Raw genomic sequence first — 27,860 nt, forward strand, 5'->3', positions numbered from 1 at the left:
TCAGAGCCAACACACACAGCAGAGTCGCAGCACACACACACCTGCAGAAACACAACACAACAGAGTCACAGCACACACACCTGCAAAAATACAACAACACAACAGAGTCACAGCACACTGCAGAAACACAACAAGACCGCTGAGATTCAAGCTCTGTGCACTGATCCTGATATGCTTGTATGCATTTATTTTTGGTTTTCATTATCCTAAAATTTTCATCGGAAACAGCACCACTGCACACTGAAATCTGAATTTCATCTCTGTTTTTCCTATTTATTCAATTAAATAATCATATTCAATGTATGATTAATATTCATTGTGCATTGAACTTTGCACATTAACACAACTTTTTGTGTGCATTTTTACACACTTAAATCTTAATTTTCATGTGCTTTTTTGTCCTAAAAATTAATCACACACAGAAACCCAAAATTTTAATTATCGTATTTATTTTATTTATTTATAAAATTAAACTGTTGTGCACAGAAACCTGGCATACTGAAACGTGACATTTTTTTTACGTCTTTTTGTATTCATTATCCTAAAAACTGGAATCACACACAGAAATACTGCACACTGGAATCAAATGTTCCTTATGCACTTTTTGGATTAGTTATCCTAAAAATGGGTCATGCACAGAAACCCTTTGCACTGGAGGTCTTTGCACACTAAAACCTGAAATTTTTATATGCATTTTTAACATAGGCGGAGGGTGAACACACTCCAGAGAAAGACTAATATTTGCGCTGCCCTTTAATGCATTTAAAAAGATTTGCGACCGACCAAAAAGAGGTTTTAACAAAACTAAATTAAATATTTTAACTAAAATAAAACAAAACTTTATTAAACTAACCCACTGATCTACACAGTTTCAAAAGTTTGGGGTCAGTTATTTATTTTTTATTATTATTATCACTTTTAAAAATCGAATTAAAATTCTGTTCATCAAGACGGCATTTATTAAATATTAAAACATTGTTAAATACTTATTTATTAAATATTTATTGATTACTTACTGTATGCAGTTTCAAATGAAATTGTTACTCCTTGTTGCTTTTATTACTATTATTAATAATAATAATAATAATAATTAATATTAGAGAGGACGCAGCCTCACTATTCTACCACCCTAGGTCGCCTCTGGATGCGCCGGCCCTGAGAATAAGAAATCACTCTTTTTCACGAGGCCAGTTGAAAACTGAACTTGTAATTCAGCAATAAATATTTGACCTTTAAAATGTAAAACTCCAAACGATTGCCTAAACAAGATTACCAAACTATAGGCTAGACTACGCTACAATCAAACTACCAATTTCAGTTAATGCTGTTAACCAGTGTATATATTATTATAATATTATAATACTATTATTAATACTATTATTAATTAATATTATTATTATAATACTCATTTGTCGTTTTATTACTGATGTCCTTGACCAGCAAATCAGAATAGTCCGCTGGCCAGCACTTTTGGTTTGGTTTTCAGAGCAGCTGCTAACTCCAGTAATAAACAGCGCTCATCAGTGCAACGTGCGGGGTTGGACAGTTCCATTTTTGTGTGGAGGGGGACTTGAAATTTCATTGACAAACTTACAATAGCTAAAGTGTTGTGTTAATCATCAACATTAAATTACATTCATATTACGCCTCACACCCGTTACATGTTTTCAATGCAGTTTTTCTTTGCTGCTATCTCTGTGGTCTCTGGCCAGGGGGAGGCTAAGCCTTCCCCAGCCTTACACACTCTCCGCCTATGATTTTTAATGTATTTAATATCCTAAACATTCATTGTGCATTGGGCCTTGTACTCTGAAACCCACATTTTTTAGTTTATTTGCAGACTGAAGGTGTTTGGAAATATTCCTTATCCTTCCTTATTTGTGCGCAGAAAACCTTGCACACTGAAATCTGATTTTTTTTGTATATGTTTACTTGCACACTGAAATCTGAACTCTTCATCTGCTTGTTCTTATTCATTGTTCAAAAGTTAATTGGACACAGATATTCTACATTTTCATATTCATTTTCTCTCATTATGTAAAAATCTGTTGCACACAGAAATCCTAAATTTGTGCATCTTTTCACGTTCATTATTCTAAACATTTGTTGAGCACAAAAACCTTTTGTATGTCTTTTGTATTGATTAACCTTAAAATCTTAATTGCACAACAAAACATTGCACACTGAAACCCTCGTTTTTGTATGCGTTTACTTGCACGCCGAAATTCGAAATTTTCATGTGCTTTGTCGTATTCATTATTCTAAAAACCTGTCGCACACAGAAATCCAGAATTCCTGTGCATTGTTTTATTCATTATCCTAAAAATAGTTTGTGCACAAAAAAAACTGCAAACTAAACTTCGGTTTTTGTATGTCTTTTTTTGCATTCATTATCCAAAAAAATGTGTTGTGCACAGAAGCTTTGCACACTGAAACCCAAATCTGTCACTCATTTTCTCACATGAATTATCTAAAAAAAACTGCGATGCTTTTTCATATTATTATAAAAATTCTCCACAGTAAATTTTCAAATGCGCTTTGTACATATTATTTATAATATGAAAAAAATAATTACACAGAAACCATGCACACTGAAAGCCGACATTTTATGTGCATTTTTCATATTGATTATACTGAAAATTCATCTGGCACGAAAACCTTCCACGATCAAATCTGAAAATTTCACATGCATTTTTTTTTAAAGTTTATTACTCAAAATTGTTTTGCACAGAAACCTTGCACAAAATATATATAATATATAAATTAAAAGATTAACTGATCAGACATGTGCAGGTTTAAAAATATATGTAATTTCTGTGAGGAGTTTGAAACTATTTACTGTGATAATTACCACATGAATAGCATGTGCACTATACACAATTATAACATTTCCAGAAATTACATTACTACATTATTAATAAATTATCAAACGCATGCACTATTACTTACTATATTAACTTAGAGAAAATCTGCTGTATCACTGCACTGTCCCCGAGTACAGCCCAGAATAGACACTTTCAGCTGTATACACACAGGTTTGCTATCTTTATGGGGACTCTTCAGACATGTGGACTTTTATAGGTTACTGTTTATTACATATTACAGTATAATATATCCCCTCATCCCTTAACCTGCTCTCACAGAAAGAACGCTGCACTTCTACATCAGATTTAAAATATGAGACATTAACCCCAATTTAGGTTGCAAATTTAGGTGTAGTATTTGCACACACACACACACACCTGAAAGTTTCTTCATGCCGCACTGCGGAGAAACTTAATCCCAAAACACCCTCATCATTCATCAACATCCCTGCTATTAAACATTAACACGAGCCATAGCAAAACACACCTTTAGCGAGGTGAAAAGCCAGTTAAAGTGTTTATATTCCTGTCAAACATGCTGAAATCTGTATTACTTCATCATGTAAACCTGCAGATGAGGGGAAAACTTTAGGATTTCCGCCATTTCTCGTTCATTGCTTTGGGAAATGACAGCAAAACTCAAGCAGTTACATATATTTAAGTATTGATAAAATAAACGCAATTTGTATTTTGTACTTACATCGTGGAGATCCGAAGGAGATGAATCGGGTGGATCACTGCAGCGCGTTCACGAGCCTCTCCGCGCGTGCCCGTTCACTTGATGCGCGCGCGCGGAAAGCGGTAAATACAAACATTTTCTACACACACACAGAACCCCAAGAAACGAGTCGAGATTTAAGTTATTCGATTTATTTGACACTCAAACACAACTGACAGGATAAACCAGCAACATAAATCAAGCAGGAAGAGTTTCCTCGCAGCGTTTGCCATTTTAAAAGCACTGAGGGAACAAAAATGGCTATAAGTTGGTGTCAATAGGCTAATGTCAATGGTCAACGTTAATTTCCCGCGCTTAGTGCTGACCGTTGGGTATGACAGCGCGTCGCAGTCGCTGAAACATGAGGCGTAACAGTGGTTTGTGCTTCATTTATTACTCTATTACTATTTCTAAGGTCTGTTTAGATTGAGGGACAAATAGCTTAGATGGGGCCATCAGAATAAAATAAATAAAGCATTGTTGTGTGACCTGACTAATAAGACTGAAGGGACATTTAACAGCCACAGACCTTTAATGTAGGAGTAACACGCATTGAAGAAATATATAACTTTAGAAAATCAACCTAATTAATTATATCCCAACCATTTGAAGCAAATGAAACACTGGTTTTATTAATAACTCTCCAATTCCTCAGCATAACTGATGACAGTTTAGCTAAAAAGAAAACCAAACTCCTATCTGTCCCTGTGTGCTTTAAACTTATATACGCTAGCTTCACGATACTGTTGAAGAGTCGCCTCTCTACAGTCATCTAATCAAATAATTAACAGAAGAAAAAAACATAATATACAAACAACATCGGTTAAATAATAAAGACACAAGGAAATAAAAGAAGGTTAAAATCAAACAAACCGTTTTTCATTATAATGATTGCAAATCTTTGGAATGAAAGAGGAAAATGAGCATATACGAATTAAAGGACAGAGCAGAGTGACAACATCATTACTGTAAACCAAAACCAAAGAGATTCAGTCTGCGTCACCGCCGTCCCAGTGTCCGTACAGAGGTTCAGCTCATCTGTTCAGGAAAACCAGATGGAAGTCGTATACGGCGTGCTTCATTCACACACGTTTTCTTCCGTTTCGTTGTTTTTCACTTGCATAGTGAGTCTGTGGTTGCCATGGGAGCAACCTGGGGAAGGGAAAGGGAGGGGCTGAAGAGTCCAGGCTCCGCCCTCCAGATATGCCACTCACAGTGCGACCTCTCTCTGTCTCCCACTGCCGTTAGATGTTTTCTTCACCTTGTGGATTCCCTCCAAAGCTCCCGACTCTGTTAAACTGCGTGCAGAGACAATATATATATATATATATATATATATATATATATATATATATATATATATATATATATATATATATATATATATATATATATATATATATATATATATATATATATATATATATATATAATACATACATATATATATATATAATACATACATATATATATATATAATACATACATATATATATATATATAATACATACATATATATATATATATAATACATACATATATATATATATAATACATACATATATATATATATAATACATACATATATATATATAATACATACATATATATATATATATAGAACATACATATACATATATATATATATATATATATATATATATATATATATAATACATACATATACATACATACATACATATAATGAACATTCAAAGTCAGAATTATTAACCCTCTTGTTAACTATTAATTCGAATTTAAAATAACGTGTCAAAACAAGTAAACTCAAAAAAGCAAGCTTTTCTAAACCATAATAAACTAAATGTATGCACTACAGTGTTTCCAGGTCAGTGTCCTCGCCAGATGTCTATAAATACATTTAAAAACTTTCAAACAAACATAATTGTAGGGATGTAAGCAAAATAATTAAAGCATATGGGTAAATAGAGTTCATAAATGTAACTTTATTGTGATGTATTGTTGGTGATTTGATGGATGTTCCCCCAATTGCATATCTTTACATGGATAAAAAAAAAAATGAAGGCCTGATTAAAATTATATTTAAAAATTTTGATATTTAAAACCTTTTAAAGCTTTAAGATTCGTGCATTATATGATGAGTGGCATAAAATGGCCTCGAAATGACTAACATCACAGTAGATATTGGTGCATCATATCGTACAACAAAAACTAGACCTACACTTCATCCATCTCCAGGTCCTCCTCATCCTGAGGCAGCTGCAGGTATGGATTATTGGACGCCGGTCGGAACTTGAATCCCGTCAAGACAAAGAAAATCAGAGTAGAAACCTCCACTAAAAACTGCAAACACGTAGAAGGAAGAGAGGTTAAACATGGCAGATTAATTTATTCTTCTTCTCTAAAAAGCAGTAAAAAAGTTTACCTCTTGACACCACTGCCACTGAAACGGCACCATAACCTTCAGCACTAAAGCGATGATGCGCGTAAAGTAGATATAACACACGATCTGAGGACGGAGCCAGAGACGGTTTCAAACCAACGAACACCGGGTTAAATATGATGCTAATTAATATAAAAGACTCACCATCACATAATACTGCCTGAAGAGCTTCAGCTTCTCCAGGTTCATGGCAGCTGCAAGACACACACACACACACACACAAAAGTAATCTAAATGTAATCCAAAAGTAGTCCGATTACATCACCGTAAATGTGTAATTAAGAGATTATATTAATGACTACACAGTTTGTCACGTAATTTATAATCAGTAACTTTACTATAGTAATCTAACAAGCTCTGTTTATTACAACATTACTACACACACACAACAATCACACAGGTAAACACACAAACAAACACACACATATACATATATATATATATATATATATATATATATATATATATATATATATATATATATATATATATATATATATATATATATATACACTAGGGGTGTCAAAATTAATTGTTTCTTCAGTGCCATGCAGATGGGGACAATTGGATATCGGTTCAGTAATAATCATAACCGGTTATTATGTACTGACATCATTTATCTCGTTTGCGCGATGTCGCAGTAGAATACTATGGCGAAGGAGGCGAGGGCAAGTAAATATAACGATCCTACTACTTAAAAGGTAGATAATTATGCACAGTTAAACTGCTTGTGAGTTTGCTGGTCTTTCATTGACACTGTAGAAGGTACAGCATGAGCCGCTATTTCACTACTAGAGAGAAATGCTGTGTTCGTGAGGTAACTTTTCCTCTCCACTTGGCTGTTAAAGCGATACTTGTGGATTCAGACACAAGCGTGCCTGTAGTGCGAGTTTTCTTCCTCTGTTTCTATTATGGATTACCTGTGATAACCGTGTATAATGAGCATATAGACTGTAACGGCAGCTGTTCTTCCCACGTCACTTATTGGTGAACGGCGCTTTCATTTCTAAAGCAGAGCGCAGCCCTTTCTGTTGAGCGGCTGAAGACAATGACCAATCATAGGGTGTGTAAGGCCTTGTTTGACAGCACTCAAAAAGCAAGCGGGAGAATATTTACTATAAATGCTCATGTTCTGTGCATGTATTGGACTTTTGTTTGATGTGTTCAATAAGAGTGTTTTCTTTGAGCAGGTCAAATTAAAGGCACAGTTCATATATCTGACTGCTTGTATTAAAGGACTTAAATGTATTACAAATAGAATATAAATATTAATATATTTATAGGTTTTAATAAAAAAAAATTCCTGTGTTGTGAAGAAAAAATGTAATTGTTTATGGAAAGCATCTTCAATGCACTGTGATGCACTGAGATATCGAAATGAACCAAATCGATGGCATGATAATCGTAACCGAACCAAACTGTGAGACTAGTGTAGGTTTACACCCCTAATATATATATATATATATATATATATATATATATATATATATATATATATATATATATATATATATATATATATATATATATATATAAACAAATGCACACACACAGACATAAAAAACACACACACACACACCTTTTCCGTCAGTGTTGGAGGCCTCCTGCAGATGCCGGATGGACCTGTCGGACACAAAATCACATGAAATGAGCTGAACACACACAGACAGACAGATAAACACACACACACACACACACACACACACCAGACGACGGGGAACAGCACGGCTCCACAGCAGATCAGGTCCACCAGGAACAGGATCTCCCTCCACAGAGCGTACTCACTGGAGCCTTCCTCCGTCTCCTCGATGATGATGTAGGCCACATTCGCCAGAACCTGCAGACGCACACACATACACGCACACACGCAGACAGAGAGAACACAGTATCAGTCACTGAAGCAAGCCAAACACACACACACACACAAATATGCACAAACAGACACATGTACACACACACACACACATCACAGACAACAAAAACTCACACAAATACAGACATCAAACACTCAAAGACACACACACACACACAGACACACACCTGCAGAGGGATGACGATCATGAAGATCTTCTTCTCTTTGTCTGAGAGGATGTATTTAACGAAGGCGAAGCCGGTGCCGATGAGAGCCAGAGTGATGAACAGCAGAGCGCCTTTCAGCCTGAAACACACACACACAAGCCTCATGTTAATGCTGACACTTGAACACACACGCCTCATGTTAACACTGGCACGCTCTCTCTCACACACACAGACACACAAAGGTACGCACAGGTGTGTGATGTAGTACATGACGGCCAATCCTTCGATCGGGCTACCCTCAGAGTTGATGAAGTGATAGTTGATCTGAGAGGAAGAAACACACACACACACACACAGTCAGTCGATTACACTAAAACAACATGTCCAAACATCTCTAAATGTGCAGGCACAGTGGTGGGAAACCTAAAGTGTGCAATGGAGCGGAGTGTGTTGTGTGTTTGAGTAAAGCTGAACCTGTGTGTTATCCTGCAAACGACGGATGACATGCCTCTACAGCTGACATGAGAAATACACTGCTGAAAAAAGACGATTGATTGAGTGTGTGTGTGTTTGTGCTCACACTGTGAAAGAGTAGAGACACAGCTTTAGTGTAAGCCAGAGCCGCCATCAGCCAGTGGATCTTGAACACACTGTACCTGTCGAACACAGACACACACACACACACACACACACACACACAATCTCAACACAGATGACAGAAATTAAACCACCAAAACCAATATGTGTGTACCTGTGTGTGTGTGTGTGTGTGTGTGTGTACCTATGTTTCAACAGTGTGTATGTCCACACCACCGCAGCCGTGAAGAAGATTCCTGCCATGGAGATGTAGAGACGAGGCAGAGGAATCTCAGCGGCAGACAGGTAACCTTCAGGATTCATCTCTGTGATCTTCACCTGACACACACACACACACACACACACACACACACACACACACACACACACACACACACACACACACACAGACAGTGTTTATGCATGTGGTGAGATAAATTTATGCATGTGTGAGTGTGTGTGTGTGTGACTCACTTGCAGAGAGTAGGGTCTGGGGACCCCCGGCCTCATGTTCCAGCAGTTGTGGAAGTTCAGGTTATAAAGGCCTTGCGAACTCGAGCTCATGATGAGGCGGAACTGACACACACACACACACACACAGAGAGAGACATCAGACAGAGTGTGTGTGTGTATGTGAGAGAGTGAGTGTGTGTCTTTATGCATGTCTGTCTGCATGAACAATATGTGCGTTTGTCCGTGTCAGAAGGAGTATATTGTGTGTGTGTGTGTGTGGTTAAATAAGTGTGTGTATGTTCAAGTAAGTGTGTATGTATGTATGTGTAGTCTTTGTTTGATGTGTGTGTGTGTGTATATGTGTGAGTAGTCTTTGTTTGTCGTGTGTCTGTAGTCCATGATGTGTGTGTGGTCTTTGTTTGATGTGTGTGTGAGTATGTGTGTTGTATGCATGTATGTATAGTCTTTGTTGTGTGTGCGTGTAGTCTTTGATGTGTGTGGTCTTTGTTTGATGTGTGTGTAGTCTTTGATGTGTGTGTAGTCTTTGTTCCATGTGTGTGTTGTATGTATATATGTATGTGTAGTCTTTGTTTGATGTGTGTGTAGTCTATAGTGCGTGTATGTGTGTATGGTCATTGTTTTATGTGTGTGTGGTCTTTGTTTGATGTGTGTTGTATGCATGTACATGCAGTCTTTGTTTAATGTGTGTGTGTGTGTGTAGTCTTTGTTTGCTGTGTGTGTCTAGTCTTTGTTGGTTGTGTGTGTGTGTGTGTGTGTGTGTAGTCTTTGATGTGTGTGTAGTCTTTGTTCGATGTGTGCTTTTGTGTGTAGTCATGTTCGATGCATGTAGTCTTTGTTCAATGTGTGTGTGTGTGTGTGTGTGTGTGTGTGTGTGTGTGTGTGTGTTCCTCACGCTGAAGTTGTAGGACTCCTCGTGCTGCTGCTGCTGCAGCTCCAGTATTTTCCCGTTCACACTCTCCACCTGACACAGAAACACACTTGATCACGTCAGCGCACACACACACACTCATCAGCTCAAGCACTCATTCATTTATTAGTGTCTTACGCTTTTAAAGCTTCCAGCTGAGCGAAAGCAGATATTAATGACATCACAATTGAAGAAATTCAACATCCAAATAACATCAAATGAAGAGTAGAGACTGACGGACTGTCACGGAGAGATGTTAAGATGACTTTCAAAATGAATCGAGAGTTTTACAGAAAGTCCTGCAGTGAAAACTGAATGTTTTGAGCTTTTTATGACCGGATTTACTGGCCTTAATAGCAAAACAACTGTAAAATCACAGGAGCTTTCAGGATCTGTTGCTGTTTTTACTCTTTGGAATTAATCTAAATTGAACAAACAAATCATAGTATGTTATAGCTTTAAACTAAACTGAGATGAAGACATTTACTGGGCTGTTAAAGGAAACCTAAGATATACTGCACGCGCACACACACACACACACACACACACACACACACACACCTGCTTGTTGGCGGTGCCGCTGAGCGGAGCGGTGACTTTGATCTCCTCTTCCTCTGCAGTTTCCTTCTGTTCGCCATCTTCAGTTTCTACTTTCTGATCTTTGCTGACTGGATCTGCTCTTCTCCTCCGTGCTGAGAAACACAGACATCATCAACACACACACACACACACACACACACACACAGACAGACAGACACACACCTTTCTCTCCACCTGTGGTCTGGGGCTTCAGTCTGGACTCTAGCCGGATGTCAGAATCACCGAAGTGTTTGACGTTCACCCTGATCATACACACACACACACACACACACACACACACACACACACACACACACACACACACACACACACACACACACACACACACACACACACACACACACACACAGTCATTGTGTGTTTGCTCTGCTGTTGTGTAGTTTCACCCACAGAGCCGCAACGCTGAGCTCAGGAGTTCAACACACAAGTCATGCAGAACGTCAGCAGAAGTACAACTGTGATAAACGTGTGGGTGTGTGTGGGTATGCGTGTGTGTGTGCACGCACCAAAGGAATAAACACAAATCACAAGACAATGCTCCGTCTAAAATGGCAGCAGTGTGTGTCGGGGGGTTGTGCATGTGTGTGTGTCCTCACCTCAGGTGCTTGGTGTCGATGATGAAGAGTATGAGCTCATCGTCACTCTTGCTCTTGGTCAGTCTGCACTCCTCCACCTCCTCAGCCTGAAGAACACACACACACACACACACACACACACACACGTCAGAAGACGAGAAGAGAGATAGAGAGAGATGGAGAGATAAAGAGAGAGATGCTTACTGTGTAGGACAGGAGTCCGTTCACTCGAGTCCGAGCCAAACTAAAGCCCACCTGCAACACCAGCAGAGTCAAAACCAGCAGTGCTCAAACAGACAGGTAGATGGAGAGACGGACAGATGGATAGAAAAACAGACAGATGGATGGACAAATGAACAAGTGTAAACATGGACTGAAAAATATTTGGACAGACAGGTAAACTGACAGACAGACAGACAGACAGACAGACAGGTAGATAGATGGATAGATAGATAGATAGATAGATGGATAGATAGATAGATAGATAGATAGATAGATAGATAGATGGATGGATGGATGGATGGACGGACGGACGGACGGACGGACGGACGGACGGACGGACGGACGGACGGACGGACGGACGGACGGACGGACGGACGGACGGACGGACGGACGGACGGACGGACGGACGGACGGACGGACGGACGGACGGACGGACGGACGGACGGACGGACGGACGGACGGACGGACGGACGGACGGACGGACGGACAGACAGACTGATAGATAGATAGATAGATAGATAGATAGATAGATAGATAGATAGATTGATAGATAGATAGATAGATAGATAGATAGATAGATAGACAGACAGGCAGACAAACAGATAGGTAGACGGATGGAACAAAGGACAAACAGACAGATAGAAAAATGGACAGACAGGTAGATGGACAGACAGACAAGTAGAGAGATGTAAAATGGACAGACAGGTAAACAGAGGACTTACTTTGCCGCCAGAGTCGCTGTTCTCCTGGGAAAGGTTTAGAGACAGCAGCTGGACATCCAGAGTGCCGTTAGCAAAATAACCAAAGGTGTTTAAATGGACAACAAACCGCGTCTCATTCTGAGAGAAAGAGAACAACACAGATTAATAATGTGTGTGTGTGTGTGTGTGTGTGTTTCCAGCTCTATAAGTCAAACAAATCTGACAAGTTCTCAAACTCAGTTAAATGAACAACACACGCCACATTTCAAATTAATTCATGACAAATCACCGGATATGTGAAGTTAATACTTGAAGAATAAATGATCAATCAGGTTAAGGAAGATTTAGACTGGAGTACACAAATACACTATAATCTTGACAAAAACAACCAAACATGTGAGAGAAATGGTTAAGTAAAGAAGATAAATGCCCAAACAAATCATTATAAAAGCTAAAGGAGATGTGATAAAGACCAAACTGAGTGATTATGATGACTGAATGGCGTGTTTATGGATAAATGAGACCTTCAGTTTGAGCTGGTGGATCCTCGCGCTGCTCTCCGACACCGTCAGTATTAAAACCATCAAACCGAACAGATTCATCATCATCCTCCTCCTCTTCCTCACACTGTCTGTCAATCACCGAGCTGTCAAAATGCAATCTTTCCGTCAACCGATTGACATGAGCTCATTTGATCGCCAGTTTGTTTCCAAACTCTTTCCAGCTACACCTTCACTTCCGGGACGCGTGAGCGCATACACGTCATCACCGACGGCGGCGGGGGCGCGCGAAGCGACATAGCGCTCTTTCTGGCGGGAGGACGTGCTCGCGCTCAGAGACTGCTCGCTGATAAACTGCTATTATAATATTGAAAAGTATTGTATTTTTGTTTAATGTACGGTTATAAGTGTGTTATATTATACGAAGGACATTAAAACGGCTGCTAGTGGGTTCTGAAGGAGCGATCGCGTTTACACTGAGCAAGTTTTCGCGGGTGAAATTAACCGTCGAAATCCAGTCATATTCCTGATAAGTTCGCATAATTTTGTGCTGCAATTAATCAACTCACTTCTATGACAAAACACACCCTGATAATTTACTCTCATTGTCATCCAAGACCTTTCTTTCTTTCTTTCTTTCTTCAGAATTTTGAGGAAAACATGCAGGGTTTTTCACCATTTAGTTGATTTCCATGGTGCTCAGTGGTTCCAACTTTTAACTTGTGTTTCATACGGTTTTCAAAGGCTCACACTTATCCCAGATTAGGGAAAAGTGTTCATTTATAACCTGGGAATGTGAGATGGGTCAGTTCACTAGTTACCAGGCAGACACACAGGGTCCATTTTGAGATGTTCTGACTGGAAAATTTATATCATTGCATAACAAATGATCACTAGTTAGTATCTCAACATTGCGCAGTGCGAACGTGACCTAAAGGACAGATGCTCTCACTGATAAAAAGCTCTGCTGAAGATGCGTGACTCGACAATTAACTCAACAATTGTGCAACATTTCAGTTTGTGCAAAGGATGAACAGTTTTGCAATGTTGAACAAAAAGTAGTCGGACATTTAAATATATTTTTTGCTTCACTGAAGAATACAAGGCCCAACACAAATGGTGAGTTACTGTTTTATTCATTGACTCTTCTACAACAGAATAATGCTGGAAAATAACCAAAAATCCAACAAAATAAATAAATCACCAACAATAATCAGAGTGTTTTTTGGGTTTGGTTTACAGCGATCTACTGAGAAGATGGCAGTAAGTTCACATTATAGAGTCTTTTTTTACTTCTGTCATAATGTCGGTGTGATTTGATGATTATAAATGAGGCTGATGATCAGTGGTGTTTCTCTCTCAAGATGACAGTGTTTGTCGTGGCTCTGCTTTCTGTTTTCACGGCGTCTGTCATCTCTGTTCATGATGGATTCAAGCCAATCGACTGTTCTGAAATCTACAAATCAGGACAAACAGTCAGTGGGATTTACTCCATCTATCCAGTCGGTGACGCTCCTGTCTGGGTTTACTGTCAGATGATTTCAGATGGGAAAGATGAAGACAATGGAGGATGGACAGTATGAAAACATAAATATTAAGAATTATAAATTATTTCAGCCTTCAGAACTATAAATGCAATCCATCACAGGTGTTTCAGAGACGAATGGACGGCAGGATTAACTTCTATCAGCCGTGGGAAGAGTACAAGAGAGGATTTGGGACCACCGAAGGCGAATACTGGCTGGGTGAGATCTTACATCCATCTGTGTGGATGTTAATGTACAGTATCTGGTTCAAGATGTTATTCATGTGAGTGTTTGAACAGGGTTGGAGAACCTCTACCAGTTGACACGCCACAAGAAGTACATGCTGAAAGTGGATCTGGAGGACTTTGAAGGAAGGAAAGGTTTCGCTCAGTACTCGTCCTTCTCTGTGGGTTCTGAAGCTGAAGGGTATAAACTGCAGGTTTCTGGGTTCACTGATGGGGGAGCAGGTAGGCTACGACACTTTCAATAACATTCATGCTCTTGATTATATGAATAAAATAATGATGCACTTATAATGTAAGATCACTGTAGATTTCTCCAACTTTGTATGCTAGTTAGATGTTGATATCCTCCATGTTGTTTTTCCTCACCGCAGGCGACTCTTTATCTGCCCATAATGATCAGAAGTTCACCACTCTTGACAAAGACCAAGACCCCAATGCAGAGAACTGCGCCAGACATTTCCTTGGGGGATTTTGGTATACAGCAGGCTGTTACTACACAAACCCAAATGGGATGTATTTATGGGGAGAACACAACACACATACCGCTATTGGAGTGGTTTGGTCAACATGGAAGAATAGTTTCAGTGCCAGCATGAAAACATTCCTCATGAAGATCAAACCTGTGTCTTAAAAACATTAGCATAGCTAACACACGTCACACTGTTTTCTTTATTTGACAAGAGTGACGGTTTAAGATTTGACTTTCCTCAATGCAACTAATGATGTTTCTGTTATCTGATGTACTATTATATTAATCACATCTTCAGAAAGATTAAATAAAGTCCTACGCTGCATGTGTTATTGTGTTGAATGTGTTTATTGAATCAGAAACACTGCATGTATTTCAGAAAGTACACACATTTTACTCCTTCTCAACTCTGTGTCCTATTATTATTACAGGCCTGGTGCACTGACAGATTTTTTTAATGATATTTTGTGTCTTATTGTATGACGTGACCACAGTGAGACTGCATGAAATCAATGATCAGATGGTCCAGGTTTCACAGGCTTTAACAGTCCTGGTTTTACCCACATAATTATAAATATAAACATAAAGCAAAGTCCTAAATCATGTGTTCATTCAAGTCTTCAGTGTATACTTAAGCCACATTTTCTCAAAAAAGTAGAAAGGCTTTTTGCTCATTATGCAGACTATTGAGGTAAATTGTTTATTTAAATTTTGCTCTAAAAATAATGAGCATGTCAACAATCTCCTGCTCATCTTTCTCCCACAATCCAGGCTCAGAAAAACGTCACAGTTTTTTGAAGTCTTTGAATTCTGACCCTTTTTCTCATCGATGCAAACTGATATCTGGCAACTCAGATTTCTTTTCTCCAGATAATGTAATATATTTGGTTGTTAAGACAGAATTGTGAGCTATAAGATACACTTGTATTTGTGAGAAGAAAAAAATGACAGAATTACGAGAAGAATAAACCCTCAAGACATATAATTATTATTGAATGACATAACTGCAGTTTTCAGAAACGTCACAGCTACCTGGATATATCTTATATTTTAGTGGCAGACATGGGTTTGTAATGACTCTTGCTTTAGGACAAACAGAGTCATTATTAAAACATTTTTTTAAGAAAGGAAGCAAGTCATTGCAAGAGTCAGAGTCAAACAGACCAACCGTCGATTTCCTGAACACTTGGATCAGAGTATTATATTTTCATATTATTGCACAACACAAGAATGGGTATAAAAGAAACGATCAATATCTCAGTCCAGTGATCTGAACATCTCAGCCTCGGTTGACTACACAAATGGTAGGTTTTACTCTTGAGTTACAACACAGATAATTAACGCTATTGTTTTTACTTCTGTCATAATGTCGGTGTGATTTGATGATTATAAATGAGGCTGATGATCAGTGGTGTTTCTCTCTCTAGATGACAGTGTTTGTCGTGGCTCTGCTTTCTGTTTTCACGGCATCTGTCGTCTCTGTTCATGATGGATTCAAGCCGTTCGACTGTTCTGAAATCTACAAATCAGGAAAAACTCTCAGTGGGATTTTCTCCATCTATCCAGCCGGTGACGCTCCTGTCTGGGTTTACTGTCAGATGATTTCAGATGGGAAAGTTGAAGACAATGGAGGATGGACGGTACGAAAACACAAATATAAAACATAATAAATGCTTTAAGCCTTCATCTTGATAAATGCAATCCATCACAGGTGTTTCAGAGACGAATGGACGGCAGGATTAACTTCTATCAGCCATGGGAAGAGTACAAGAAAGGATTCGGGACCACCGAGGGGGAATACTGGCTGGGTGAGTGTCATCTTGGGTCATGTCTGAACTTTAACTGGACGATTTTGTCAAAGTGAAAATGTATAAAACTCACCCCAGGATGCATTTTCTATTCATTTTCTTTAAACTGGAATGATAAACAACACATGTATAATTTACAGTTTAATAATCCATTATTAATTGTGTAATAATGCAAATTGTTTAAATGTAGATATGTAAAATGACTGTGATGTACAGGTGTCGGTCATATAATTAGAATATCTTCAAAAAGTAGATTTATTTCACTAATTCCATTCACAAAGTGAAACTTGTATAATTACACATTCATTCCACACAGACTGGAATATTCCAATTGTTTATTTCAATTACTTTTGGTAACAGCTAATGACTCCAGAAAATTAGGATATTACTTAAAACCAATACAAAGAAAGGATTTTTAGAAATCTTGGCCATCTGAAAACATGAACATGAACACTGTGAACATGCTCAGCACTCAATAGTCAGTGTGGGCTCCTTTTGCCTGAAATGCTGCAGCAATGCGGCTTGGCATGAAGTGGATCAGTCTGTGTTCACACTGCTCAGGTTTTCTGAGAGTCCAGGTTGCTCTGATAGTGATCTTCAGCTTCTCTGCATTGTTGGGTCTGGCATACTGCATCTTCCTCTTCACGATAGCCCATAGATTTCCTGTGGGGTTAAGGTTAGGAGAGTTTGCTGACAAATTAAGAACAGAGATACCATGGTGCTTAAAGCAGGTACTGGTAGCTTTGGTACTGTGTGCAGGTGCCAAGTCCTGTTGGACAATTAAATCTCCATAAAGTTGGTCAGCAGCGGGAAGCATGTAGTGCTCCAAAATGTCTTGGTATAGAGCTGTGTTGACCTTGGACCTTACTTAACACAGTGGAGCAACACCAGCAGATGACATGGCAGCCCAAACCATCACTGACTGTGGAATTTTACACTGGACATCAAGCAATGCGCATTGTGTGCCTCTCCTCTCTTGCTTTAGATGCTGGGACCCTGATTTCCCTAGGAAATGCAAAATTGACTTTTATCAGAGAGCTTAAGATTACAGCACTCAGCAGCAGACCAGTCTTTAGCCCAGGTGAGACGCCTCTGACGCTGTCTATTGTTCAAGAGTGGATTGACACAAGGAATGCAATAGCTGAAAGCCATGTCTTGCAGACGTCTATGCATAGTGGTCCTTGAAGCGCTGACTCCAGCTGCAGTCCACTCTTTGTGAATCTCCCCCACATTTTTAAATGCGTTTTGTTTCACCGTTCTCTCCAGGGTGCGGTTATGCCTATTGCTGTACACTTTGTCCTACCACAATTAATGTGCTTGGACACAGATCTCTGTGAACCGCCGGCCTCTTTTGCAATGATCTTTTGTGTCTTGCCCTTCTTGTGCAAGGTGTCAGTGGTGTTCTTTTGGACAGCTGTCAAATCAGCCATTTTCCCCATGATTGTGTAGCCCACAGAACTAGAGCGAGAGACTATTTAAAGGTCTTTTGAGTTAATTGGCTGTTTAGACTGTGGCATCAGGTGTCTTGAATACTGAACCTTTTCACAATTTTCTCATTTTTTTGAGATGCTGAATTTGGGGTTTCATTAGTTGTCATCAAAATCATAAGAAATAAACATTTGAATTATATCAGTCTGTGTGGAATGAATGTGTACATTATACAAGTGTCACTTCTTGAGTATATTTATTGAAGTTAATAAACTATTTGAAGATATTATAATTATATGACCAGCACCTGTATTTAAAGAAAATGAAGAACTGAAGAAATCTTAACTTTGGTGAATGAACTAACCATTGATGTGTTTAAAGAAGGCTTATGGGTAAAATACAGCAGTGTATTATGGCTGGAAACATTTGATTTCTCGTTTCTTTTTTACTTTTTTGTCTTGTTTCTAGTCCAAATATCTAAAAATCCTTAATTAAAAAGCAATTCCTAATCAAACAAAAACTATTGTCTTGTTTTCAGAAATGATATGCCAAAATTAGGTACGTTTTTCATTAACGAGTGACAAAAAAATCTATAATAAATAATATGTTGCATGTTCTGTTGTGTTATGTGGACTTTTAGAAATAACTACATTTTGTAATTGAATCCTGATCCTGCTTAACTCCTTGAGTTCCCCATGACAAATGTCCAGTTTGGTACAACATGTTTGTGTGTGTGTGTGTGTGTGTGTGTGTGTGTGTGTGTGTGTGTGTGTGTGTGTGTGTGTGTGTGCGTGTGTGTGTGTGTGTGTGTGTGCAGGGTTGGAGAACCTCTACCAGTTGACACGCCACAAGAAGTTTATGCTGAGAGTGGATCTGGAGGACTTTACTGGAAGGAGAGGTTTCGCTCAGTACTCGTCCTTCTCTGTGGGTTCTGAAGCTGAAGGTTATAAACTGCAGGTTTCTGGGTTCACTAATGGAGGAGCAGGTACAGTGCTTTCAATAATATTCATGAAAGTCATTACTGTTGCAATATTGCACAAAGTAACATTCCTCTTCTCTGCAGGAGACTCAATGAGCTTCCACAATGGAATGAAGTTCAGCACCTATGACAAGGACCAAGACATCGATTCAAGAAACTGTGCCAGACTGCGCCTTGGGGCTTTTTGGTATCGAAACTGCTACTATGCAAATCCCAATGGTCTGTATATAGGTGGAGAAGACAAAACTATTTTTGCAATTGGAGATGTTTGGTACACCTGGAAGAATAATGCTAATATTGGTATGAAATTCATCACCATGAAGATCAAACCTGTGTCTTAGATGTTTAAAGGGACAAACAACACAACAATGAAATTAACCCTTAAGGGTTTACTTTCCTCTGTCAGCTGAGTCTGTGTGTACTTAAAATCTTTGAATTCTTTGTATTGGATGAATTATGCATCAAAAATAAACTTAAATAAATTTGTGCAGTAAAAGGCAGTATGTGTCAATGTACATTTATTTGTTTCCACAGTAGATATCAAAAACAGTAAATGAGCAAATCCTATTAATACAATCCTGAATGAAAATGAACAATGTTCAATTTTAATAAACAAAAATTAGCATCATCCAGCTGACTTTTCCTAACTGTGAGTTGGTGTAATTCTGCAGGTGTGAGGTTCACACTATACTGTAGGCACACACGGCTAACAGAATATATTCCAAGGACATTGCTAATGATCCCATTATGTAATAAAGCATTATTTCTAAATACTCTCTGCCTGTTCAGAACATCCACTTTTTTGATTGTGCAAAAAGTAAAGGAAGATGCCATTTGAACAAATTCAAACAGGAATACATAAGTTACAAAATCTAGTTGGTAAAAGAAAAACATCTACAAACTCCAGTCCAGGGGTCACCAAACTTGTTTTAGGAAGGCTGTTGTCCTGCAGAGTTTAGCTCCAACCCTACTCAAACACACCTGAACAATCAAGGTCTTACTAGGTATATTTGAATCTTCCAGACAGGTGTGTTGAGGCAAGTTGAGGCTAAACTCTGTAGGCGCACCGGACCTCTAGTTCAAAAATTGGTTCCCTGGTCTACCCTATGCATCTTCTCACAGTCCAATTCCATGTTAAATAAGTCAATCTTGTGTTTCTGGAGATGTCCAGCATGCTGTAGGTGCAATATGGTCCAAATCATCTTGTGGAACACCAGCAAGGTTCAGAGGTGGGTGAGTAATGTTTCCAACAGTAGTTCTCTCAGTTCCCTCTACCCTCTCTTTATTCATTCTAGACCAGCCTAGGCAATTCCATCTCCATCTAAACCCCTATCGACAAAAAATCTGAAATTTCATAATGTTACTCCCCTTTCATTGAAATGGTTTGCCCCAAGAAGGCTTCTCTGTTCAAGTATATATAACGCTGCAGCTCAGAGATCTCCAAGTGGGGCAGCTGTGGCCTAACGGTTAGAGAGGACTTGCAGGTTCGAGTTCTGGCACTAGCAGGGATGTTGTAGGTGTTGGGAGTGAACAACCAGCAGTCCCACCACTCTCAATACTACAGCTGAGCTGATTTTCCTTGAGTAAGGCACCAATCCTTAAGTATCACAGTCTCCAAACTTTGGAGCTATTCCTAAAGCTCAAGAACGCCTTCATCATTGCACCACTCCTAACACACCCTGATTCCACCACACCTTTCCCAGTCCCAGCAGCAGGTGAACCCAGCTCATTCTCTTCCCTGTGTCTTCTCTAAAAAGCTGGGGATCTCAACCAATCACATCACTCACTGTCCCCAGAGTTCTGATTATCAGATTTGCATCTTGTCAACTCCTCAATCGGCCACATTACTTTCCTTTATCATGCTTTACTTCAACATTCCTCTCTCTGCACAACTTAAGGTCAACTTCATTTCAACTAACGCATCAAGTCCACATGGCAGGTCCAATGTAGCATTCACATAGTCGCATCCCTGCTGCTGTAGCTTGATGTGTACCACTCAAAAATCGTAACTATAAATCGTGACGACACAAAGTACAAGATATTATTAGTTGAATTCAAGGCCAGGGGTGGGCAAACTCGGTCCTGAAGGGCCGGTGTCCTGCACAGTTTAGCTCAGTGATCTTGAAGACACTGATTAGCATGTTCAGGTGTGTTTGATTAGACTTGAAGCTAAACTATGCAGGACACCGGCCCTCCAGGACCAAGTTTGCTCCCCCCCTGGTATAGGCAATATTGTTTCCCAGAACAATAAATACTCGCAATGGTGTTGACTGTGCAAGGACACACTTGGGGCACAGCAGTGCACAAACATAAAATAGATTTTATTTGTGGTTTCCTCAAATAATCTCCAACATTTCTCCTTCTTCCTTGTCTCTCTCTGTGGTAACTAATAAGTTATGGATACTTACCCAAGATAAGGTGTTTTCCACTCTCCATCCATTGACTCTAATAACCACTGTGTCACAGAAGGAGACGGAACCAGAGATGTAAGTATGATAACAGTCTATTGTAAAGGATGGCAGTATGTAAACAAAGCTTAATAGAGAAATATATTGCAGGTTGGATATGGATGACCAAATGAATAGGACGGACTTGAGGAGATATGGAAGCCAGGCACACAGATAGAACTCGGGGGAATCAACGACAACCAGAGGAGGGACCAGGAGCAACCACACTAGGAGAGACGCAGACACTGGAGATCATAGGAGATGAGAGAGGTAAGTAAACTTGGAATAGTAAATGACAGTGACCGTGAGGAAGGTGCAGTCCTTCATGTAGCAACAAGGGCGGACACTGAATGGAGCATGGTGCTGGTTTTTATGGGGCTGAGGTGATGTTATAATAATGAATTTACATTTGCTTGGCCCAAAAACACTTCAAAGTGACTTTGGTGTGAGCTGAGCATCACACATCTTCATGTGCATGACTTTGGGCTTTAACTAGGGAATGTGAGATGGGTCCATTCACCAGTTTACAGACAGGGTCCATTCTGATGTTCTGGACAATTAGCCTACATACTCTTGCATAACCTGTAAATGATCACTAGTTAGTATCTCAACATTGCGCAGTGCAGAAGTGACTGAGATGACAGATGCTCTTACTGATAAAAAGATCTGCTGAAGATGAAGACTGAGGTGAGTGACTCCACAACTGCGCAACAGTTCATGCAAAGGATAAACAATGTAGGTTTAACAGAAAGGAGGCGTCTGATGTCTACGTATATTATTTTCTTCACTGAAGAACACAAGGCTCAACACAAACGGTGAGTTACTGTTTTATTCTTCATTTACCTCCTCTACAACAGAATAATGCAGGAAAATAACCTGAAACAACAATAATCGGAGTGTTTTTTGGGTTTGGTTTACAGCGATCTACTGAGAAGATGGCAGTAAGTTCACATTATAGAGTCTGTTTTTACTTCTGTCATAATGTCGGTGTGATTTGATGATTATAAATGAGGCTGATGATCAGTGGTGTTTCTCTCTCTAGATGACGCTGTTCGTCGTGGCTCTGCTTTCTGTTTTCACGGCGTCTGTCGTCTCTGGATTCAAGCCGTTCGACTGTTCTGAAATCTACAAATCAGGAAAAACTCTCAATGGGATTTACTCCATCTATCCAGCCGGTGACATTCCTGCCTCAGTTTACTGTCAGATGATTTCACGTGGGAAAGTTCAAGAGAATGGAGGATGGACGGTACGAAAACACAAATAATAACAATTATAAATTATTTCAGCCTTCAGAATTATAAATGCAATCCATCACAGGTGTTTCAGAGACGAATGGACGGCAGTGTTAACTTCTATCGGCCGTGGGAAGAGTACAAGAGAGGATTTGGGAATGTGGAGGGCGAATACTGGCTGGGTGAGTCTCATTATGGGTTATGTCTGAACAAAAAACCTTTACTAGACCATTAAGACACTTCATTTTCCCTAAACTGGAACAATATACAACAAATGTGTAATTTACAGGCTTAAATGTGATAGAGAACATCTGATTCTGTTACTAATTGTATTTTAACTGCTTGAAAGAAAGGTTGAAAAAAGGTTAATAATTTGGTGCATTAGCTCAAGATGCTAACCTCAGATCATAAATGTCCTTGTATTTTACGTTACTGTCAGTATTTTGGGTCAGGGAAAGAACTCAAGTGGAGTAATAAGGAAGGGTATTTGTTTTTACAAGAAATCCAAACAAAAACCACGTTGAGAGGGAAACATTAACCAAAAAATAAAACTGGACTGCACTGGCAAGACAGGGCTGAACAAGCCAATAAAAAAGTACACCTGCTGTCACATATGCAGCATGCAGGTTCGAATCCCAGCATCGACCGAAACAGAAACCAACTAGACTGAAGAGCTGACAACGAATAGCAAGCTACAAATGAACTACAGGAACACAAAGACAAGAGAGAGTGCTCAACCTGAGACCCTTCAAGAATGCGTACCCGCTACAAAGATAAGAACACTCGGCTCAAGACTGCATGCTCAATACAAAGACAGGCGAAATGAGTGCATGACCTGAGTAAACTTGAGCCGAACACTACATTCAAGACCGGACAGGACTAGTGTGCAAGCTCTGGACATTATATTACATTGTTTGATTAAAAATATGCATCATGAATCAGCAAGGTCACAGTTTCTGCTGCACTTCATTAGATCATGACATTAAGGCAATAGAGTGCATCTAGACAGTATTGATAGCGCTTCACTTTTTCCACATTTGTTTATGTTCCAGCCTCATTCCAACATGGATTAAATTCATTGATTTCCTCAACATTCTACACACAATCTCCTATAATGACAGTGTGAAGAAAGAGTTTTAGAAATTGTTGCAGATTTATTAAAAGTAAAACACCTGATAAATCAGATGTACATCAGTGTTGACAGCCTTTGGCATGAAGCTTTAAACTGACCTCAGGTATATTCTGTTTCCACTGATCATTCTTGAGATGTTTCAGCAGCTTCATTGGAGTTCACCTGTGGTCAATTAAGCTGATTGGACATGATCTGAAAAGACCTGTCTATATAAGGGCCCAGGGTTGACAGTGCATGTCAAAGCACAAACCAAGCATGAAGACAAAGGAACTGTCTGTAGACCTCTGAGACAGGATTGTCTGGAGGCACAAGGCTGGGGAAGGTTACAGAAACATTTCTGCTGCTCTGAAAGTTCCACTGAGCACAGTGGCCTCCATCATCCATAAGTGGAAGATATCTGAACTACCAGGACTCTTCCTAGAGCTGGCCGGCCATCTAAGCTGAGTGATCGGGGGAGAAGGGCCTTAGTCAGGGAGGTGATCAATAACCCGATGGTCACTCTGTCTGAGCTCCAGTGTTCTTCTGTGGAGAGAGGAGAACCTTACAGAAGGACAACCATCTGTGCAGCAATTAGGCCTGTATGGTAGAGTGGCCAGACGGAAGACACTCCCGCCTGGAATTTGCCAAAAGGCATCTGAAGGACTCTCAGAGCATCAGAAACTAAACTCTCTGCTCTGATGAGACTCAAACTGAACACTTTGGAGTGAACGCCAGGCGTTACGTTTGGAGAAAAGCAGGCAGCGCTCATCACCAGGCTAATACCATCCCTACAGTGAAGCATGGTGGTGGCAGCATCATGCTGTGGGGATGTTTTTCAGCAGCAGGAACTGAAAGACTAGTCAGGATAGAGGGAAAGTTGAACGCAGCAATGTACAGAGACATCCTGAATGAAAACCTGCTTCAGAGTGCTCTTGACTTTGAGTGGCCTTGAGTGGCCCAGCCAGAGCCCAAACCTAAATCATATTGAACATCTCGGGAGAGATCTGAAAATGGCTGTACACCGTCACTTCCCATCCAACCTGATAGAGCTTGAGAGGTTCTGCAAAGAGGAATGGGCCAAAATTCCCAAAGACAGGTGTGCCAAGCTTGTGGCATCATATTTAAAAAGACCTTGAAGCTGTAATCACTGCCAAAGGTGCATCAAGTATTGAGCAAAAGCTGTGAATACTGATGTACATCTGATTTTACAGCTTTTTTATTTTTAATAAATCTGCAACAATTTCAAAACTCTATTCCACATTGTCATTATGGGGGATTGTGAAATCAATCAATTTAATCCATTCTGGAATAAGGCTGTAACATAAAGAAATGTGGAAAAAGTGAAGCGCTATCAATACTTTCCGCATGCATGAAAAGTTTGTGCTGTGTTCGAGGCCATCATCTCTACACAATCCCTATAGATGCAGAAACAAATGAATAATTAGCCTAGCTGCTGTCTATATTGTTTGTAAATAAGAGATAAAAATGTCAATGTAATGGGATGTATTTAAAGAGATAAACTGAAAAAATGTTCAATTTGAAGTGAACTAACCTTTTAAGCTTCTAAAGAGGACAAAAGAATTGTGAGCAAAATACAACTGTGTATTACGGTTGGAAAGACAACAAACAAAACACTTATATCCTAGTTACATGTTGTTAGATTTTCTGTTGTGTCGTGTCCTGAACTCTGTTCCCAGGTTTGCCAAGTTTCCCTGGTGTTTCAGTATTCTGTACAGTACTCCTAGAGCAATAAATTCAAGATGCATGACTTTAAGGGGGTACTACACTATGTACAGTTGCCTTGAACTGGGCCAAAGCATGCTTGTCCCCCTACCGTCTCCCCCGACGGCCCGCACTCACATTACATTCGGGCCTGGGCACGCTTATGTCATCGATGATGCGCTGGTCAGAAGCGCTCTCGCTCAGCACAGTGGAGATTTCTTCAGTTATATCGTCCTAAATCATTTGTTATGCAGTGACACGCAGTCAAATATTTCGCCGAACAGATCCGCCACTTTAGACGCTCATAAACAATCATAAAGTCCTCGTGCTGCAGGAATTAGGAGGTTTGCTGAAGGTGCAGAGCTGTCGTGCAGTGAGGGGTTCGCGTCTTCAATAAACTACGACAGTTTGCGTTCATTGAACAGTAAGAATGATTAATAAACGCATATGAAACAGTCCCTTGAAACTCACGTCTCGCTTTCAGTTTCGGGCCCAATGAAGGACATTATGAGGACATTGCTGATGTCCCTATTTCTGAAAAAGGTTATAAACCTAACAGAGTAAGTTTTCTTAGAGAGTAAAACTGCACACAATTTCCTGTGAGGGTTGGGTTTATGGATAGGGTGGAGCAATGTAAAATACAATTTGTACAATATTAAAACAATAGAAACATATGGAATGTCCCCACAATTCACAATTGTTTATGTGTGTGTATATGTGTGTGTGTGTAAACAGGGTTGGAGAACCTCTACCAGTTGACACGCCACAAGAAGTTCATGCTGAGAGTGGATCTGGAGGACTTTACTGGAAGGAAAGGTTTCGCTCAGTACTCGTCCTTCTCTGTGGGTTCTGAAGCTGAAGGTTATAAACTGCAGGTTTCTGGATTCAGTAATGGAGGAGCAGGTACAGCGCTTTCATTAATACTCAAACAGCTAATTTCAGTTAAATTTATTGTCCTCAATGATGTTCTTCTTCTCTGTAGGAAACTCACTGATGTTCCACAATGGAATGAAGTTCAGCACCTATGACAAGGACCAAGACAACACTGAAAAGAACTGCGCCAGAGTATATCTCGGAGGATTTTGGTATAATGCCTGTCACTATGCAAACCCCAATGGTGTGTACTTAGGGGGAGAAGACAACACCGTGTTTGCCAATGGAAACGTTTGGTTCACCTGGAAGAACAATAATGATATTGGTATGAAATTCATCACCATGAAGATCAAACCTGTGTTTTAAATGTTTGCAGAAACAAATATAAAACCAAACAATGAAATTAAGGCTTAACTATTTACTTTCCTCTGTCTGCTTAGTTTGTTAACAGTGTTTTTTTGTATTGGGTCATTTATGAAATTTTCAACAAATCATTAATACATTTTAATAAACTCCTGCAATGAAAGGCATTACGTGTTGATGTTCAATTATTTGTCTCCACAGTGGACATCAGAAACAGTAAATGAGGAAATCAGCTCACATTCAATTAGCTTTCCCTATAAATGCAGTCTTGAATATAAATAATGAATGTATTATTCATTTTGCATTAACCAGCTGAGTTGCTGATGATGATAAAAGTTTGTAATTTAAGAGCACTCGAGTTTACACTATACAATAGACCTACATTGCTAACACACAATATATATCAAGGACATTGCTAATGTTCCCATTAGATGTATATTTCCACAAATTTTCTGCCTGTTCAATACATTCACATTTTTCTTAAATTGTGCAAACATAAGGGAACATTTAATTTGAACAAATTCAAACAGGAATACATGAACCACCTACAAAATCTAGTTGATGAAAGAAAAACATCTTCACTCTTTATTCAACTTTGCATGGGCCAACACATGTTAAATAAATCTCCTTGTTCTTGTGAAGTCCACAATGTTGTTGGTGCAACATAATTCAGCTTATTTTGTGGAAGACCGGCACGGTTCTGAAATTGGGTGAGAAAACAGTATTTCCATCAGTAGTTCCCTCAGTTCCCTCTACCCTCTCTTTATTCATTCCAGACCATCCCAGTCAACTCCATTTCCATCAAGACCTCTATCAACAAACCATCTGTAGAAACTGCAGAATGTTACTCCCCTTTCACTGACATGGTTGTGGCTACTGTAAGTGCTAAATTTAGTGTTGAGGTAGGTGTTACTAAAACACAAGAGGTTGTCATTTTCAATACATTAAATAAATCAATCACAAGCCCAGAAGGTTTCTACAGCACACTTTTCAGCCCGCTCAAGTGCCACACATTCAAGCTGGCCTCCATTTTATACACAACTCATTTTCTCCTGCCTCCATACCCATCATTGGTCTGT

The 27,860-nt window shown here is 39.3% G+C and overlaps 5 protein-coding genes across 6 annotated transcripts in view; 3 read left to right on the top strand and 2 right to left on the bottom strand.

Moving 5' to 3' along the window:
• The window catches only part of soul5l (heme-binding protein soul5, like), an 8,494-nt gene extending 4,872 nt beyond the window's left edge, over positions 1-3,622 (bottom strand). Inside the window, exons 1-2 of the mRNA XM_056454179.1 lie at positions 3,565-3,622; positions 1-41 (exon numbers count right to left, since the gene is read on the bottom strand). The exon at positions 1-41 is cut by the window's left edge and continues 25 nt beyond it. Coding sequence (XP_056310154.1) covers positions 1-41; positions 3,565-3,566 — 43 coding nt within the window. The 5' untranslated portion in view covers positions 3,567-3,622. The remainder of the gene's footprint in view (positions 42-3,564) is intronic.
• Positions 3,623-3,718: 96 nt separating this feature from the next.
• Positions 3,719-12,847, bottom strand: LOC130221630 (protein GPR108). Its single transcript, XM_056454190.1, has 18 exons — positions 12,603-12,847; positions 12,100-12,216; positions 11,360-11,410; positions 11,177-11,262; positions 10,743-10,822; positions 10,542-10,672; positions 9,966-10,034; positions 9,074-9,175; positions 8,805-8,938; positions 8,604-8,679; positions 8,274-8,347; positions 8,045-8,162; positions 7,711-7,841; positions 7,584-7,627; positions 6,149-6,198; positions 5,987-6,070; positions 5,783-5,904; positions 3,719-4,880 (listed from the first exon to the last, which is right to left on the bottom strand). The coding sequence occupies exons 1-18, from the start codon at positions 12,684-12,686 to the stop codon at positions 4,793-4,795; spliced, it is 1,641 nt and encodes a 546-aa protein (XP_056310165.1). The 5' UTR covers positions 12,687-12,847; the 3' UTR covers positions 3,719-4,792.
• On the top strand, positions 12,818-15,145 carry mfap4.11 (microfibril associated protein 4, tandem duplicate 11). Of its 2 annotated transcripts, XM_056454207.1 has the most exons (6): positions 12,818-13,697; positions 13,821-13,841; positions 13,943-14,155; positions 14,227-14,323; positions 14,404-14,571; positions 14,721-15,145. In XM_056454207.1, the coding sequence occupies exons 1-6, from the start codon at positions 13,695-13,697 to the stop codon at positions 14,978-14,980; spliced, it is 762 nt and encodes a 253-aa protein (XP_056310182.1). In that variant the 5' UTR covers positions 12,818-13,694; the 3' UTR covers positions 14,981-15,145. The 2 variants fall into 2 exon arrangements, with proteins under 2 accessions (XP_056310182.1, XP_056310176.1); XM_056454201.1 differs by lacking the exon at positions 12,818-13,697 and having other exon boundaries at positions 13,718-13,841.
• Positions 15,146-16,019: 874 nt separating this feature from the next.
• On the top strand, positions 16,020-19,533 carry LOC130221654 (microfibril-associated glycoprotein 4-like). The gene is made up of 5 exons (XM_056454218.1): positions 16,020-16,122; positions 16,246-16,458; positions 16,530-16,626; positions 18,872-19,039; positions 19,118-19,533. Exons 1-5 carry the CDS (start codon positions 16,120-16,122, stop codon positions 19,372-19,374), a joined length of 738 nt encoding a protein of 245 aa, XP_056310193.1. The 5' UTR covers positions 16,020-16,119; the 3' UTR covers positions 19,375-19,533.
• Positions 19,534-22,195: 2,662 nt separating this feature from the next.
• LOC130221662 (microfibril-associated glycoprotein 4-like) lies at positions 22,196-26,948 on the top strand. Its single transcript, XM_056454229.1, has 6 exons — positions 22,196-22,295; positions 22,401-22,421; positions 22,523-22,726; positions 22,798-22,894; positions 26,281-26,448; positions 26,528-26,948. The coding sequence occupies exons 2-6, from the start codon at positions 22,416-22,418 to the stop codon at positions 26,782-26,784; spliced, it is 732 nt and encodes a 243-aa protein (XP_056310204.1). The 5' UTR covers positions 22,196-22,295; positions 22,401-22,415; the 3' UTR covers positions 26,785-26,948.
• Positions 26,949-27,860: the final 912 nt, after the last annotated feature.

The sequence above is a fragment of the Danio aesculapii genome, chromosome 1 (genome assembly GCF_903798145.1).
Source record: "Danio aesculapii chromosome 1, fDanAes4.1, whole genome shotgun sequence".
NCBI classification, from domain to species: Eukaryota; Metazoa; Chordata; class Actinopteri; order Cypriniformes; family Danionidae; genus Danio; species Danio aesculapii.